General features: G+C 57.4%; 1 protein-coding gene across 1 annotated transcript in view; it reads left to right on the top strand.

Moving 5' to 3' along the window:
- Positions 1-6,853: 6,853 nt before the first annotated feature.
- LOC129213298 (syntaxin-binding protein 4-like) overlaps positions 6,854-17,433 on the top strand; it is a 45,649-nt gene continuing 35,069 nt past the window's right edge. The window contains exon 1 of the mRNA XM_054843081.1: positions 6,854-7,297. Within this exon, the coding sequence (XP_054699056.1) occupies positions 7,230-7,297 (68 nt within the window). The 5' untranslated portion in view covers positions 6,854-7,229. The remainder of the gene's footprint in view (positions 7,298-17,433) is intronic.

Below are 17,433 nucleotides of genomic sequence, written 5' to 3'. Positions count from 1 at the left end.
AGCAGAGGGGGGGAGCAGCTGGGGTGCTTCCCCCAGCCCCGATGCGGCCAGGGGTGATGGGCACAGGCACGGATGGGCAGCCGAGGGGGCTGCTGCCTCCCCCCCAGCCTCCCTGCACGCCCCAGCGTTTTCTGCCTTTAGAAGGGAGCGGCGTTCCGAGCATCACGGCCCCATCCAGGTGCATCCCTCCCCAGGGCCTGCGGCCCCGCTCAAAGCCGGTGCCAGCGGTGCCTTTGCGTGCACTGGGGCAGATTCCCCCCCCCCTGCCCCAGGGGGGTCCCCTCTTCCCGGGGGGCTCAGCCACACAGGCAATAAGATGCCTCCCCCAGGCCCGCAGCAGCATAAGAGGTTTTGCTCACACGTCCCCAAGCACACAGCAGTCAGCAATTAGGACCAGCTCTGGCCTTTTTATCCTGGGATTTTGTGCCCATGTGGGATTAAAGGCCTGATTGTAGCTTCCCCACCAGCCCCAAATCCTCTGCTGATTTTCATTCTGGGGGCAAGTCAGTGCACGCTGTGACCTATTGATCCCGATCCCCTGCGTATGTTGGATCGTCTCTGCTCCGGGGCGGCTCGTCCCAGGCGCCCTTAGAGAGCACAGAGTCCTCTGGCCAGCGAGACGTTCCTGTGCGGGTCTGGCTTCGCCTGCCTGGGGTGCTGGGAGGCTGTGGGGGTCCCAGCAGTGATAGTGCAAGGCAAGTGTGTGTATGTGTTTGTAGGAGGGTTTCCTCCATCCTGGTTTGGTGTGGGTTGTCTTCTTGGCTGCTTTTTGGGGGGTGAGAGGCAGTTTCCTTGTGGGGAGCACATTGGCATACAGTGGGGAGGCTGCTGGAGGCTCCATGGCACGGGGGTGGTCTGAGCGTGCTTCCTGGCTTTGCCAGCTGCTTCTTGGTGGTGAATTTGTCATCGGAACCTGGAACCCAGGGCTGATGCCCCATGGAGCCTCAACCCTGCTCAGAGCCGGGCTATCACCCTGCAAAACAGCAGTGCTTTGCTTTTTCACAGCCTTGTCCAGCCAAGCATCTTCAAGCCTTTGATGATTTAACGTGATTGTAGGTGCCCGGGGCCGTGCCGAAGCTCAATCTGGTGGTGCCGTGTCCTGGCAGCGGTGGCAGGGTCCTGCTGGGACCGAGCTCCCCGTGGGCTGAAACCCTGCAATGAGTCCCACGCGCTGCCCGCTGCCGGGGGTGATGGGCTGAGGCTGGAGCAGCCCGACAGCAGCAGCCGCCCTCCCACACTGACCCCAAAACAGCCTGAACTGGGGCTGCTGGCCCGACCCTGTGCTGGCTGGTGCTGAGTTTCTGGGCTTTCTCAGTTATCAGCCGTGGCGACTCCATTTTAACCAGAAATGAGGTTACAGCTTTGTTTTCAGGGTGCCTAGCTTCAGGTTTTGCTTCCAAATAGATTCAGTTTATGAGAAGCCCCTTGGTAAGAACCATTCATTCATCCGGTCCCCCCGGTAGCGGTTAACCCCCGCGGGCTGGCCAGGCTGGCAGTGCCGGGTGACGGGCACGCTCCCCGCCATGGCCACGCGTCCCCGCCGGCTCCTGCCCAGGTGGAGGAGCAGACCAGGCAGGCTTTCCCTATTTTATTTTTTTTTCTTGGAGGGGGAGGATTTGCCCGGTGCTGCGGTTTGTTCAGAGGCTGCGAACATCCCCGTGCCGCAGAGGCAGCCCTGCCTGGCCAGGCAGCACCCGCATCCCCATCCTCCCCGCCCCGGGCAGCGTGCACAGGCTCCCATCCCAAAACAAGGGGAGGCGAGGAGGGAGACACACAACCCACCTACTTTGATTTTACCGCGTGGAGTTCTGTGTGTCTTTATTTGCTCTAGAAACACTTTCTGGGGTTTGTGCTTTTGTATCCCCCACCCCCCAATATCTAGCGGCAACACCCTCCCGGGCGCTGGGGGGACTGGGTCACTCTTCCAGCTTCCCCCCGTGAGCTGTACACGTCCCAGAGCCCCTCGTTTCTTAAACCCTTTGCGAAGGTGAGCAGAGGCTGGGGTTAGGGATGAAATGCCTTTGCCTACCGGAGGGTTTTTGCATTACATCTTCCCCTGTGCCAGCTCTGCAGCCTTAATCCTCCTAATCTCCCCGCATCTCTGGCGTGGCTCATTTTTTTGTGTGTGAATGCCCTTGAGAGCAGCAAAATTGCAGCTGCTGGGTGAAACACCATCGTCGTGGAAAACTATGTCTTATGTAAACTGTCCAGGTATTTCGCCTTTACGTTGGCTTGGGATCAGAGGCGCTGTACAAAGCTGTATCGCACAGAGTGCTTTTGGGGACCTGGGGGCCTTGGTTATGGGGTGCTGGTGACTCTCATGCGAGCTCCGACGCCTGCCCAAAGTACCGCGCACCCTGCGCTGAGGTTTCCTCCCCAGCTGCGGTCTGCCGGACCTGAGATGGGAGAGTTGGGGTTTTTTTGCAGCATTTATTTTACAAATGAGCCTTTTGGGTGCTTCACTGACGCAGCCAGTCCCCGCTGCGCTCTGTGCCCCCCAGCTCCTGCTGCTGCTGGACCTGGGGCACCCTATGCCGGTACCCACACCAGTGCTGCTGGCTCCTCTGAAGTCTCCTGAGCATCGAGAAGCAGGGCTGTCCCTGTGCTGGGGAGAGGGCTTTGGCCCCGTGGTGCCCAGGGAGCTGCCGAGCGGGGCTGGACCCCTCAGCGGGGCAGCCGGGAGCTTGGGGGGGGGGATGCTGAGCCCCAGGGGCTCCCGTGATTCCTCTCCAGCCCTTAAAACACCCATCGAGCTCCTTCCACAGGGGCGAGCACCTCGACAGAGGCAGCGATGTGGCAATATTGACTTAACCTGGGTAAGAAGCTCTTGAGCCGCTGCTGCGGGAGGGGAGCAGGAGAGCAGCACGTTTTTGTGCAACGAGATCGCATTTTCCTGGCAAGCCCTTCGCTGGCGCAGATCCCACACCCTGCACCGTCCCCATCGCCACCAGCGAAGCCGGCCCTGCTGCCGAGAGGCGCCGGATGGGCGTCAGCTGCCGGGGTCTTGCTCCCTGCCGACACCTTCGTGATGGGTTTGGCCGTCCCACTGTCCCACCCCACGCAAGCCCAGCCTAATTTGGGAAGGCATCGGGGCTCGGTGGGTGAAGCCAGCACATCGCGGCAGCGGCATCCCCCTCCCCGTGCACCCCAAAAAGGCACCGCAGCCCCGGAGTGTCCTGTGGTGCCGAGAGGTTTTGGGGACCCATTGTGGCAGAGGAGCCGGGCATGGGGATGCTCAGCCCTGGGGGCTTTTCAGCAGCGTTTCCCGATGAATTTTAGGATTTGGCTTTGGCGGGGGGGGGGGGAGGGGCAAAAAAATTTGAAAATTTCTTCCAAAAGCTGAGACTCTCGGTGGAACACAAACCAACGGTGTCCTATATCGGGGGTTTTCTGGCTGCTGGGGTGGGAAGGGAGTTCCTGCTCACGGCCGGCACAGCGTAGGAAAGCAGGACACCGAAACACCTCCTGCCTGCTGCTTCCTTCTTGCCAGTTCCCACGTGCACAGGAATGCAGCCGTGCTCGTTCCTAACTGGTCCTGTGCCGGGTGAAACCTCCCTCAGCTCCGTTTAAGGCTGGTTTTTGCTCCGAAAGCAGCAGCCAGCCCGGCTGCTCTAGTCCCATGCTGCAGCCCCTGCAAGCCCTGATAGCTTTAAATGGGTCTTGCGGGACGCGGTGGCTCGAAGGACCAAGCTTAGGGGTTCATCGGGCTGTGAGAAATAAATAAATAAAAACAAGTGCATCACTCCCAAGCAAAACCAAAGGCTGGGAAAGCTCTTGCCCTGGCAGCACAGGCAGGGAAGTGGCTTTTTCTGCTGCACTTGCTGGTTTGAGCCCAAGTGCCATCAAGGGAGTTAAATATTGAACAAACACTGAGCAAAAGCCGGCGCTAGCAGCCAAGCAAAACAAAGGCTGAGCGAGGCCAGTGCTCTGACTCATTTGGCATGAAAATACAGCATGGAATAAATTAAAGTCGGCTCTTCCTCATTCTCCCAGCACGGTACAGAGCAGAGGAGCCGCGTTGTCACCAGCGCTGCAGCCGAGAACACTGGTGTGGTGGCTTCGGGGTGCTGGGGAGCGCTGGTGCCACCCGTGCCAGGCTGGAGGCAGCAAGCGGTGGCATGCACAGAGGGATCAGGGACCAAACTGCGGGGGGGTGGACAGAGGGGACAAGCCCACCTTGGCAGGTCCCTATTGAGCGTCCCCAGCCACGGCTTTCAGAAAGGCACTGAGTACCGTACGACAGGACTGGTGGCATCAGGATTTTAAGATCGTGATGTGCTTGCTGCATCCAAAGCAGTGGCAGCTCCTCTTAGTCCTTATTCTCCTGGGATGGAGAAGGGATGGAGAGGGTGGGGGGGGTCCTGGCTTCCCAGGGGGGATCCCCGGACACCAGCACGGGACCCCCCAGCCTTGTGGGAGCTCGGAGGTGAGCTGTGCCCCCCTGCAGCCCCATACCATCGCGATGGTCCCGATGCTGAAGGGGCTCCCGCTGCCCCGAGGGGAGCATCACCCATGGCCGAGATCCTGGCCGGGATGTCCCAAGGCAGCGTCTGCCCTAGTGCAGGCTCCCCCGGACCCATGGAGAGGGAGAAAAAGGTCAAGGCTCTCTGGCATGCTTTGGCTTGTGATGTAAAAGCTGGGAATTTCCGGGGTGTAATGTTTGCATCTGTATAAATATGCAGATGGAGCGCACCCACGGGCAGCTGCCTCTGATGGGCGAGGGAGATAATGCTCTGCTTCCGCCTGCACGGAAACTCTCGGAGGAGAGGACAAGGCAGCGCTGCACTCCCCGGCACATCTCCGTGATTCATGCCACGAGCCCAGCTCGGGGGATGCTGTGACCCTCCAGGGCTGTGGGCAAGGGGGGATACATCCGTGGGGCATCCCTGCGGGCAGCTGCAGGGAGGGAGGTGGAAATGATGCTCCAGGGCACCGGGCGCCTCAGCGGAGCTGGACCGCTGTCACCGGGGCAGGATTGGGGTGGCCTCACCGTCCCCGTGGCCCCTATGTGCTGTCCTGCCCCGGAGCGGGGTGACACCGCCTTTGACAATCCCGATGGGTGAGCTGGGGAGAGGCTGGCCCAGCCCCGAGCAGCCCGCGGCACCCCGGCACCCCTGCGCCTGCCCACTCCCGGCGGTTTCGGCAAACCCTGCCGCCCATCCTCTCCCGGCAGCAGAAACCGGTCCCGGGGCTCACGCCCAGCACCGCCCCGGTTGCGACAGCCCTGGGAGCGGGCGGCTCGCCCCGTACCGGCACCCCTCTGCAGGAGGGTTCACCGGGCTGGGGAATGTCAGGCACCCCAAATGCACCGTGGGGTGCCCCTAGGGAAGGGGGCTGCCTGGCCAGGGGATGCATTGCAGAGGGCTGGGTGTAAAGCAGAGCCGCACCCCTAAAAGTGTGTAGGGACGAAGCCCCAGTGTCACGTAAAGGGTGCAATTCCCACACCCGTTGGTGGTGGCAGCTGTCCCGGGCGGAGGGCTGTGCCTCCTTGGGGGACCCGTCACCGGGCTGGGAGGCAGCAGGTGAAAAGGATTTTGGCACCGGCACATCCTGCACAGTCACTCGGAAAGGATGCTGAGCGGGATCGGCCTTCGTTCACCCCCTTCTCCCAGGCAGCTTCGTCAACGCCCTGCGAGCAGCGCCTGCGGGCTGTCCCCCCGGGCACGGGCGCATCCCCCTGGGCGGCTGCTGGGTGCTGCGGGGCCCCGCGCCCACCGGCCTCCTCCCTCCTCTTCATCGCGCTGTGGGTGGCGTGGGCTGGGGCGGCCGCGCTGCCCCCAGGGACCGAGGTCTCCCGACCCGGTCTCCTGTGGGCACTCCTGCCCTGGCTGGGGATGCCACCAGCCATCACCGAGTCCCCAGAGACCCGCCGTGCCCGTGGGAGGCCTCCGTGGGGCTGGGCAGCTGCGGCCGGACAGACGGATTGCCGCCATCTCCACCGCTCGGGGTTTTCCCCAGTTAGTCCCCAAGTGTCCCAGCGTTACGTGGAGGAGGGGGGGAGCGGTGGGCACAGGATCTGACCCCTGCCGGGGGGGGGGCTGGTGGCTTTCCCGGGCCATGCAGGACAGGGACAGACGGATGCATTTCATAATCCCCGGGACTCACCTAATCCCCAAGTCCCGGCCACGCCGGGCTGGTCCCGTGGGACCGTGTCTGATGGGGAGGGGGGGGGATAACCCCGCATTGTGCAGCACGTTGATGCTCATTTGTGGCTTTTCCACCACTTTGAATCAGGGTCTGCCCGTCCTGCTGTCTGTCCATCCCACCCACAGCTGGACACGGGGAAACACGACAGACCGGCTGTGACCTCACCGCTCCAGGATAATTTACACGGATGAGCCCCCCCGCTTCAATCATTTTCCATCTGCCCACCAGCGCTCGCTCCCAGACCTCTCCTAACAGTCTAAAGGATCATTCGGATGCTCGGGTATGACCAGACGACCTTAAACAGGGAGCAAAAAAAAAAAACCAAACCCATGCAAGAATTGTGCCCCAAATTATATAAATACTTAGAAATGCTGCAGCCCGTTGGCAGCGGCCGGGGAGAGGGGGAGCAGCGCCTGTCGCCACAGCCTGGGCTTTGCGCCGGTCGGTGACGCCTGCAATTGGCTTTGAACAGTTTGTTGTGGCAGGTTAGCCATTGATTATAACCATCGTTAATGATTATAACAGCAGCAGCCACGACAAGCGCAAGGCGAGGGGGGACCTCACTGGTAGGAGGGTGAAGGGCTCGTCCTGCTAAAATAAATGCTCGGTTCATTGAACCGGGGGCCGCGCCGGGCGGGGAGAGCGGGATGTGTGTCCCGGGTGCTGGCGGCACACCGGTGATGGCGGCACACCGGTGATGGGACGCCTTTGCCCGGTGCTGTGGGGGTCCCACGGCGGAGATGCTCGCTGTGCCGTGTCCGGAGTGGCTCCAGCCCCCGGGGGGAGCTCAGACCTGCCGGCTGGAATTAGCCATACCGCAGCATCCCCCGGCACAGCCGCTCCGTGCCCAGCCGGCGCCGCAGAACTGGAGACGTTGTCGGGGTTTAGCCGGGGGCAGCCGGGAGAGGGGCGATCACATGCTCTCCTGCCCGGGATTAGACGTGGCTGGCTGTGCTGGGGAGTCGTGACGGGGAGCTTTGCTGGGGAGCCGTGCCGGCCACCGGCACTCTGAGGCCATGGCCCTGGGCAACCGGAGCCGGCCGCGGCAGCCCTGAGGGCTCGGCGGGGATGGGTGGCCCCGGATGATGTCCTACCTCCAGCCTCCTGGCCGCGACCCGGAGCGCTTTGATGGGCTGTCTCTCATTTACTGGTAAGCAGGGCAGGATGCTGCTGCGCCGGGAACGGGGCATCGCTCGGCGCCTCGGACCTCATCTCCGTGGGCTGCGTTGGGGATGATGCGTTCAGTGACCCCGCGGCTTTTTGCAGGGTTTAATTTAATTCATTTTGGTGGCCTCTCTCTGGAGGGCAGGGACTCGTGGGGGTCCCGCAGCACCCACAGCTGAGCTCCCCCAGGAGGGGCAGTGCACAGGTGAGGCTGGTATCAGCCAGGGGTGGGGAAGGGGATTTATTTTGCAGGCAGCAGCTGGGGAAGCACCCACAGCCTCTGCAAGCAGCCATGGGTGCTCTTGCTCCTGTTGCAGCCCCAGTGCTGGCCTCTCCTGTCCAGCTAAAACCAGTGTCCCTGAAGGGACCGTGCCCGTGCCAGTGCCCAGGGCACAGGTGGGTGTGGAGCAGGGACCCCCACGTGGGTGCGGGGAAGGCAGCAGGCATGGCGGAGGGGGTGGGAGGTGGAGGTGGGTGCTGGGTGGCTGCAGGTGTCTATGTAGAGCAGAGAGAGCCAGTGGGAGTGTGGCCGGGGCCAGGGTTCAGTGTGGCTTTAGCTGATTAACTGGGGGTCAGTGGGCTGGATCCAGAGCTGGTGGGGGCCCCGATGGGTTCTTGGGGACACCCTGAGGTTTGGCAGAGGCTTCCTTGGGCTGGCTGAGCCTGGGCATTTCCCCTGGGGACCAAGAGCCTGGGGGACCCTGCAGTCACTGGGGACCGTGGACGCTGCCAGGGCACGATCTGTCTCCCACTGAAGTAGGTCACTGGGGCGAGGGCTGGGGGGTGGCAGCACCCCACAGGGGTGCAGGCAGGCTGGTGAGGGCAGCACCCCAGGGTGATCGCTACTGTCACCTGAGAGGTTGGTTTGGGGTGCTACACTGATGCCTCCCTGCTGCTTTTGGGTGCAGAAAAGGCAGAATCCGTTGCTGGTCAGAAGGAGGTAGTGCAGGACAGGGTCGACATCGTGGGGTGTGTTTTGGGGAGCGCTGCCAGGTCGGTGCCACCGATGGGTGTTGACATTATGGGGCCACAGTGTGCGCACCAGGGCTGGGAAGGCAAGGCAGTGCTGCACCCCTGCCCGGCACCATCAGCACCCTCACTGGGGTCCCCCAGGCATCCCTGGCTCTGTGGAACGGTTAAGTCCCACTTCCCTGTGCTTGCAAGGCAAAAATGCTCCAAAAGCACCTTCTACATCAGAAATCTGCTCGTATGTCGGGGTTCTGGGTTGAAACCTCCCCTAGCTTTGCCCGCTCGGATGCACTTTGCGTGGACAGAGAGCCCCGGCTGAGGGGCCGTCAGCTTTGTGCCAGGGTGCCGGCCCCCGCAGCGACGGGTGCCAGCTACGCCGGCCGGCATTTGGCTGGCTGGTGGCTCCGTCGGGACGTGGCGGAGGGCGGCGAGCAGATGGCGGGGAGATAACACCTCCCCAGCACTCCGATAAGTATGGCCCTGCTCTGCTGCTGATTAAAAGATTAATTTTAGAGTTTGAAATAGGAATTTGATAAATAAACATGAGCTGTCAGTGGGACCTCGCCTGGCATCATCAGGGCAGGGGGTGGTGATTGATGGGGTGCATGGCTGGACCAGCAGCTCGTCTCTGAGCACCAGTTTCTCTCGGCAGGGATGCTGGCGTGACCCCGCAGGGCTCTCCTGCACGGCTTCGCTCCTCCACAGAGCGGCTGCTGGAGGCTGTCGGCGGGTTTTGCAATGGTGGCTTCTGTGCAGGAGCTTTGCCGGATCCAGGGGGAAATAAAATATCCCTCAAAATGCCTGTCAGTGCCGGGCAGGTCTCATGGCTGGTGCCTGGACTATGCTGTGCGTGCCCTGGGTGGATGCGGACCCGCTGCCGGGTCTTCACCGGGCACGGCCGGGGTGCAAGACCAGCTCGGTGCTTCCCTCAATCCTCTTTGCGTTATTATTGCTGCCATGATTATGGCGTGTGCCGGGGTCTGGGTTTGAGAACAGGGATGTTCGCAGCTCGAGGATGGGTCAAAGCTCTTCCCAAGCCTCTGCCACGCTCCCAGCTCGGTACCGGGTTCTGAAATCTTTACCAAAAATATGTTTTCCTGCCTTTCCGTACCCAGCTGTTTCCCTCTTCTTTCTTGTGGATGCACTTGGGTGAGTTCCCCGTCGTCATTTTTGCATTTTCCCTAACTGGGGAAACAAATTAATTTGCTGCTCCTGGGGTCCCAGAGACCCTGATGCCAAGGACAGGCTGGTGGCCCGGCCGGCCGAGCAGGATCCACACCCCCATCGCCGACTGTCCCCTGTTAATAAGTTTATAACCGGTCCAATCCCACAGCCCAGGGGATTTAGAAAGGCAGGCAGGTTTATAATCCTGTTAACCCTTCACAGGAGCTGATGCCCAAACGGGGGCTGCAGTGCGAGTCCCCAGGCAGAGCAGCAGATCACCCCCCTCATGGGAAGAGGAGGGAGGAAGGCTTCCTCGCGTGCAGCGTGCCACCATACCTCAGTCCTGCTGGGGCAAAAAATGAAGTGAGCTCATTCGAGCTTTCCCCTGTAATTGTATTTAAATTGTGTTAATCCCCATCTCAAGTGGGTACATGGGAGGTCTGGGCTGGACCAGGGGCTGGGGGACATCTGTGTCGGCTGGTATGGGGCTCTGGCAGAAAGACCTTTCCCCAAAACCCGTGGCAGACCAAGCCTGACCTTGCTTCCACCTGAAACAGCCTCTCTTCCTAATTACTGCAGGACAGGCTAATTAAAGAGGCCCTTTTGCCTTTTCCTTAAGCAAAACCTTTTAGAGCAGCCATGGAAGAGCTGCACGTCGACGGAGGGGTCTGTCTGTGGGAACTTGTAACCCATCTCCAAGACCAGCTGTGCCAGGCAGGTGCCCGTGGGCTGAGCCGCTCCTTGCTGGGCAAGGAGCACCTCCAGAAAATGTTCCACCTCGGTTGAGGCATATCTTTCAGGTGGGATCGGCTCCCTTCTGGAAGCCCCTGTCCCCACTGGGGTGTAGGGGATGGGCAGCAGAGACCTGACTTTAGACAGCAAAGATTCATTGGGATGAGTCCCTTGTGCTGAAGAAATCCACTGGCTGAGAAGGATATTGGAAAAGTGGAAGAAGTTTAGAGGAAGGGGCATCTCTACCTGCCTGTGGTCTTGGTGGCCGGGTGGTGCTGGCTCGGGGGGCAGATGCACTGGGAGAAAGGGCGTCTCACTCCTTGCAGAGTGAGGAGATGCACCCAGCCCAGGGTGGAGATGCCTTCCTTCAACAGATGGAGGGAGTAAGCATTGGAAAACTGCCTTGGCTTTAAAACCTCCTCACCTCTCCATCTTTAGACTAACAAGCAGGCTTTGGCTTAGGCAGGAGTGAATGGTGACCCACCACAAAGAGTGGGGAGATGCAATGCTCCCCAGGAGCCACCTTCTGCCCTCCGTCGCCAGAGGAGACCTGTGCTTGGCTCAGGGAGTGGCGCTGGGTCAGCAAGGGGGGCTGTGAGGATGGGGTAGGGGTGCTACAGCCCCTTTGCAAGGAAGGGACGCTGCAGAGATGAGGTGTGTGACAATGACCAGCGCTGGCCATCCGCCTCGGGGAGGAGGGGATGTGCGTGCAACCATGCAGGCGGTGGTGGGAAGCAGTAGCTGCCCCGGGCAGCTCCTCCGGTCCCCTGGGATCCTCTTCTTTGCCCAAGAGGAAGGGGATGAAGGGCCACCGAGGTCCGCATGGCCAATGGGAGGAGGAAGATGCCCATAGGGTGCAGACACATCGATGTCTGCCAGCTGGGCTCGTGGGGATGAGCTCTCTCCATGAGTGGTGTCACCGTGGTCCTGCCTCTTCCCGGGCTCGGGGGAGCAGGCGTGTGGTGGAGGAGCTGCCGATGCCCGGGGCTGGGGCTGAGGGCACCGCCGCGGCTGCACGGAGCTGCCGGTCCCGGGGTGCTCCCCATTGTACCCGCCTGCTTTCGGCAGTAATTTCAGCAGCGTGGTTTTGTTTGTTCTCTCTTCTGTTCGGACTTGTCTGTGAACGTCCTCGATCTTATGAGCTCATTTGAAGCAGCTCCATGGGTAATATTTATGAAAACGATGTGGGCTGTGCCGTGACCGTGGACAGTGTGCAGTTGCTGTGGACTGATGGATGTGCAGCTGATTTATGTTGTTTGATTTATTATCAATGCTTCGTAGCTGATCCTGTAAGCAACGCAATTGCATTTTCTGTTTTCTAATCAGATGCAAATGCCTCTTCAGCCTACACTAATTTTGTTTTGTCATGAAACAAATGTTGGGCCATTATTAAGCAAGTGCTTGATGCCACCTGGGCAGCCCTTTGCTCCCACCAATGCCGGGGGCCGCGTTGGTGGGACGCGGGCAGAGACCATAACGCGGTTCCCTGCCGAGGGCTGCACCCTCCCACCTCAAAACTTCTTATTGCAGCTTTCTGGAGCTGAAAGCCCTCAGACAGACCTCACCGCCGCTGCAGGACATCTTTCCACCTCTAATTCCCACCCACGCAAACCTGCTCGGACCCTGTTCCTCTGCTAAGCCGTGCGCAGAGTCTCCCTGTGGGCTTGGCGATGCTGGTGTCAGCACACCCCGCTCGTCCCCGGGTCTGGCATCCGTGTGCCGCTGCTTCACTGAGCTCAGCATCCTGCCTGGAGCCGTGATTTGGTCCTGGCCTGGATGCCGTGGGAAGAGGAGAGGTGTGCGTTGCCCGGTGTGGTCCCAGTGCAGAAGGCAGGGATTTGGGGCCAAGTTACCCAGCGAAGGCTGCTCCAAGTGGGGCACAGCGGGAGAAAAGCCTCAAAGGAGGCAGAAGACAGACCGAGGAAGAAATGCAGAAGTCTTTTACCCAGGGACAGGCTAAAGGCTGCTTTCCCGGAAGTCCTTAGACTGACACGTAGAGGAGCGGTGGATAAAAACGTAGCAGTGAATTGCATCTGCTTGTGATTTTCTGTTGGATAGAAAAGAAATTCTCATCAATTTTGTTGCCTTTCTACCTAAACCATTACTTTACATCTCTGATCCTAAAGGTGTTTTCTAAAGCAAGGAGGCTGAAACGTCCTGCCCTGGGTACTGAAGGCAGCACGCAGCTTGGCTGGCCGCAGGGAGGATTGCACAATTGAATTTAGGAGAAAATCCAAATTTAAAATGTGCTGCCAGGAAAACTCAGGGAGGAGAGAAGCAGGAGAGCGCATCCTTCCCATGGAGTCTGCAGAGCTTCACGAAGGGATTGAAAAATAACACCCTGAAAGTCCAGGAGCTTCAAAGCCCGGAAGTCCAGAGGTCCTGGGGCAAACAGCCCTGCTCTGGCACGGCAATTTATGCGGGTCCTCTTCAGCTGGAGAAGCGGTGCAGTTGTCTTCTTGGCTGTGCCATCAGCAAACAGACATCTCCTTTGATGTGCTGGACATGTTTCCTTAGTTCTAGTTTCAGACAAGGTGGCTTTTCCAGCTGCCAAAGGAGCTCCATGGGCTGTGGCTTGGGCTGCACAAGCCTTCCAGGTCTCTTGGGCATCAGTCAGTGCTGAAGGCTAAGTCGCATGAAAAGGTTGGTTCCTGGGTTTTAGACTCAGTGTTGGGGCTGGAATAATTGAGGAGACTGAGGACTCTATTTCTTTGCTTGTATGGCCTTAACATCACCTGGAGATGATCCTACCTGAGCAGACAGGCTGCAAAGAATTGTTTTGCTGGGAGCGCAGTCATTGAACCCTACAGTTTCAAATGAAAGTGTGTTTCATGAGTCGAGCCTTGAACGATGTCTTCCCGCGTGATTTTGCATTTTCTGCCGGACTTCCCTCTGCCCACATGTTGACCATGCGGTGCCAGCACTCCAATGACATTAACCCCTGATCTCCTCCTATTTTGGGCCAGCTGTTCCCAGCGCTGTTTGCGTGTAGGCTGGGTAGGAAGGGCAAGGGGAGACCTGAATGATGAGAAAAAAATAACTTTACTGTTGGTTGTGCTTGTTGCAGCCATCCTCTTCCTCTCTTTTCTTTCTGAAACCCAGACAAATATATTGCCACCATCTTTTCCACCTGCTTCCTCCTGGCTGGTACATAACCCGCTCCCTTTCTGTGCCTCTCCCCAGCGCCCCAGGTTTCTCTCTCCCCTGCTTTCCCCTTCGTGATCTCTTAGTAAAATATATTAGAAATGCACTGGACTTGTGCTAAATTTTTCCTGTCAGCATCTTTTTTTTTTGCCTTATGGTCCTGCTCTAAGACTTATTCTGATTCCACTCGTAGCTTCACCCAGCCCTGCTTTTACATGCTAGGGTTAAGTAAAACTGACTAATATATTTTCACTCAACTTTTTATATTAAAAATATTTTTTTCAAGCAAAAATAACTTTTTACATAGGAAGAAAAGAATCAGTTTCACAAACCCTCATTTTTCTAGCAGTCAACTAAATGTGGACATCCAAGTTAAGCACATGTTTATATGCTGTCCAGCACTGATGTGTTAGTTTGTACTTAATTCATACTTTCCATTCACCTATTTATTTTAAAATAATGTAAAGCCTCATCGGTGGTGGCCTGGGGTAACAAGCCTGGGCTTTCCGGCTGGGTTTACTGCGTTGCTCAGCTAGGTCCCAGCTTAGTAAAGAGCTTCAGCGTATGGCGTACCCCCTTTGCCTTCAACGCTGGTTATACAGGGCAGGACTGGGGCCCTCGGGCAGGTTATATGTGGCTTATAAATCCTTCCTGAAAGTGAGCCTGAGTTTTAAAACACTGAAAAACTTCTGAGACTATTTTGGTGAAACGTCGTCTAAACAAGACAGATGTTAATCGGCAGGAGCAGCATCAGCATCTGATGATTTTGCCAGGGTCAGTCTGTGTCTCAGAGGATGGAGTCGAGGATCTGAGGGTTTGGAGATAAACTTGGAACCTGAGTCCTGCTCCTCTTCCAAGGGCTTCTTTGGTTCAATTTTCATTTACTTTACCACCTCGCAGACAAACGTGTGGTTTATTGCAATGTCCCACCCAGCTGGTATGAAGCGCTGGCACCCGGGAAGGGTGAGCATCGCTCTGGGTGCAGCTGGCAGAAGTTGGTGGGACCATGGTTGGGCTGCTGAAGTATTTGGTTTGGAAGGGGCTGAGCACCCAAGCTCCAAACATGCACATCTGCTTAATGTTGAGCATAGAAATACTTCCTTGAGATGCAGAAACTGGGGTGGATGAATTGCTGGATTGCCAGGCAGGGAAATTCTCCCGTTTGCCTGGACGTTTTGGGTTGGGCTGGTCTGGCTGCAGCAAGCTCTCCTGCAGCCCCTCTGAAGCTGGCCAGAGAAGTCACCTTGTCCTGTTGATGCTGCCTCCAGCGCTTGTGCTACCCCTTCCCTTCCCTTCAGCAACATTGATTTATTCCAGCCAAGGCACTGGCCCATGACTCAGAGGGATAATTTTGTGAATTAAGTTATTAGCAGAGTCTCAAAGGACCTCAGAAGGTTGTACATTGAATTTTGGTGGTGGGATGGAAATTGTCTCTTACTGTGATGATTACTAGTGCGTTAGAGGACTTGGGGGTACGATAGTGTAACTGGCAGGAGGCTGGTGGGTGGGGGCTGCTTGGGCATCCCTTCACAGATGAGCTGCCCAAAAATGCCCCCCCCCCCAGGATGGGCACGGTGCCGGGGTGCTCCTGCCCCTTGGGGCTGTGTCCTGGTGTGGACCAGCTCCCCCTTGTAGAACAGGCACAGATGGAGGGTCAGTGCACCCCAGTGGAGTTGAATTTGTGTGTCTGTTCTGCCACAAAACTTCCTGGCTAGCCTTGACTGAGTCACTTAGGGCCAGAGAAGGGGGTCACCGGGTGCTTGGACCCTCCTGCCTTAATGTTTGGCTCTCCATGCCCTGGATATTATCTGGGGGATGGTGGGAGAAAGAGCATCTCCCCATCATTGCGGTGCTTGCAAGGATGAGTAGCTTTAAGGGGCTCCTGGTGCAGAGAAGGCTGCAGCCATCCAGCAGACTGGGAAATGGTCCCACGTACAACTCCTTGTGCTCACCCCCGTTTGGCCAAAGCCCTTACGCAGACATGGACTAGGTGCTGGGCATGCCGTGCTTTGGTGGGGTGCGTGTAATGCATCACCAGATGCGTCTACGTGTGATGTCTAGTTGGCATTATTTGTCCAAACTTTGATCTTGCAGCTAAATGAATTAATTTTTAGGAGAGTTTTGGCCACCTTATGGTCTAGTTTGCTCAGGTCTTTTTAATATTTCATATGAATGACCCCACATGGAAGTCACTTTAAAATAAAGCAATTAAAATGCAGGAAAACTTGACATTTGTCATTGCTTTGAAGCACCTTGCACTTACCCAGCAAGGCTTCTCACAGCCATTGGGGAAGCTCTTGTTAATAAAATTAGTTGTTCACACATGGGAAAAGTAATATCTAACAGCATCAGATTCAAGGAAATACTTGGCGAAGAGTTTTCAGTCCCAAGCAAGCACGTCCACGTCTGAGCCCCAGCTGAGCTGGACTGATGTATGCTGATGCTCAGCTAACGAGGTCTGGTACCACTAACGGGGTCTGGCCAGGAGCCTGCAGAGAGATGCTGTGGGAGCAGCACGAGGAAGGTGCCGTTGATGGAGTCAGGGCCAAGAGCTGGACCTTAGCTGTCCCCAGAGCTGGTAGGGATGCAGGACGTGTGTCCTCCCGCAGCTCCAGGAGAGCACGTTTCCTCGGAATTTCTCTTCGTTTCACACCGAGCCCACCAGGCTCACAGCCCTGCTCCCGCCAAGCCCTGAGGTGGTTTGTTCTAGGTCTGTCCCTGCTCATTGGCCAACCTCGGATAATCGCGTTTCACCCTTCCATCCCCACATCCCATGAATCGGGGGTCGTGCTGCTTCTGGGCCTGGGCGATGTGCGTTGAGATGGGGGTGGAAGAGGCTGTTTAAAGGCAAATCATACTTCTGACCTCCCAACAGACCGTGGAACAGCTGAACTTGCTTTGTATTAAGAAGGAAATGCTGTGGGCTGGAAAAGATGCTAAAAGAAAAAAAACAACCCCACAACCAAAAAAACCCCCTAAACCCCTAAGTGCTACAGTCTGTTATTACTTCCAAAGCTTTGCTATGGATTTTAAGCCTTCAGGGATGTGAGCACACGTCCTGCGTGGAACGCTGCCCTTCGTCCCTGGAGAGGCTGTTCCCAAAGACACACAATAGGATGCACCCAAATAATTATCCCATTGTGTTAACGATGAGTGCGACAGCCCTGCTGGGGGGGGCCGGCAGAGCTCCCGCCCCGCTTCTTCGGGAAGGCGCTTGCGATGGGCCGTGTTGGCTCTGGCTTGCGTAAGCTTTAATCTAAAGTTGGAGATGTTTTTAGCTGATCTGTGTTAATGTTGGGTGGAATTAACATGCATAAGGGGAGACCACGTGACCCCCTGCGACCTCCCCCTTTTTTTTTTTCCTTTTTCTTTTTTTTTTTTTCCCCTCATTGCTTTAACGGATTCCTGCCAAATCGGAGTGGCTGGCGCCCGGCAGGGCTGGGCTGCTGCCGCCAGCAAGATGCCCGCCGTCTCTGTCCTTTACAAGGGAGCCATCATCATCAGCAGGTAATCCCCCCGCAGCCGGGGCAGGAATTGGGGAGGGGGCACGGGGCAGCCCTGAGGGTCCCAGTGGCCACCTCTAGCCAAGGGTTATCTGCTGTGGCTCCTGCAGGGCCGGGGTTTGGTGGCAGGGATGGCTCGCGCGCAGCAGAAAGAGCCGAGGACATCATCGCTAGCGCCTGTCGTTGGGTTTCTTGCGTCTCTAGCATTAGCGAAGCTCGCTTCTGCTCCGCCGGTCGTGCATCAAATCGGGGATAAAAGTTGATCGTATCAAGTAGGCATCTGCTTTACCGAAACCTCTGTCCTTATGTCGTGTTTCAGCCCGGTTTGAGCTATTTCTGTTTACTTGTTGTAGAGTTTCCTCAGTGATTTACTCAAAATACTCTGAAAATCCTGGACGGAAAATTGAACCGGTCTGGGCCCAGGGCTGCTCTGGCTTCCTGGGATGCCGTCAGGCTCCATTTTCTGACAGCCAGATGTAGCCAGTTGTTTGTCCAGTCCCTTGAATACATGAAATGTTGCAAGAATATCGAGGGGGATTATTTTTAATGAGGAGAAAAAGCTTTCAGCCTGAATCTTAGAGGTGGGATTTACTGGCTTTGCAGATAGCTT

The sequence above is a fragment of the Grus americana genome, chromosome 15, assembly GCF_028858705.1.
Source record: "Grus americana isolate bGruAme1 chromosome 15, bGruAme1.mat, whole genome shotgun sequence".
In the NCBI taxonomy this organism is placed as follows: Eukaryota; Metazoa; Chordata; class Aves; order Gruiformes; family Gruidae; genus Grus; species Grus americana.
The sequence above is the reverse complement of the archived record's forward strand: the minus strand, read 5'-3'. Positions and strand labels throughout refer to the sequence as shown.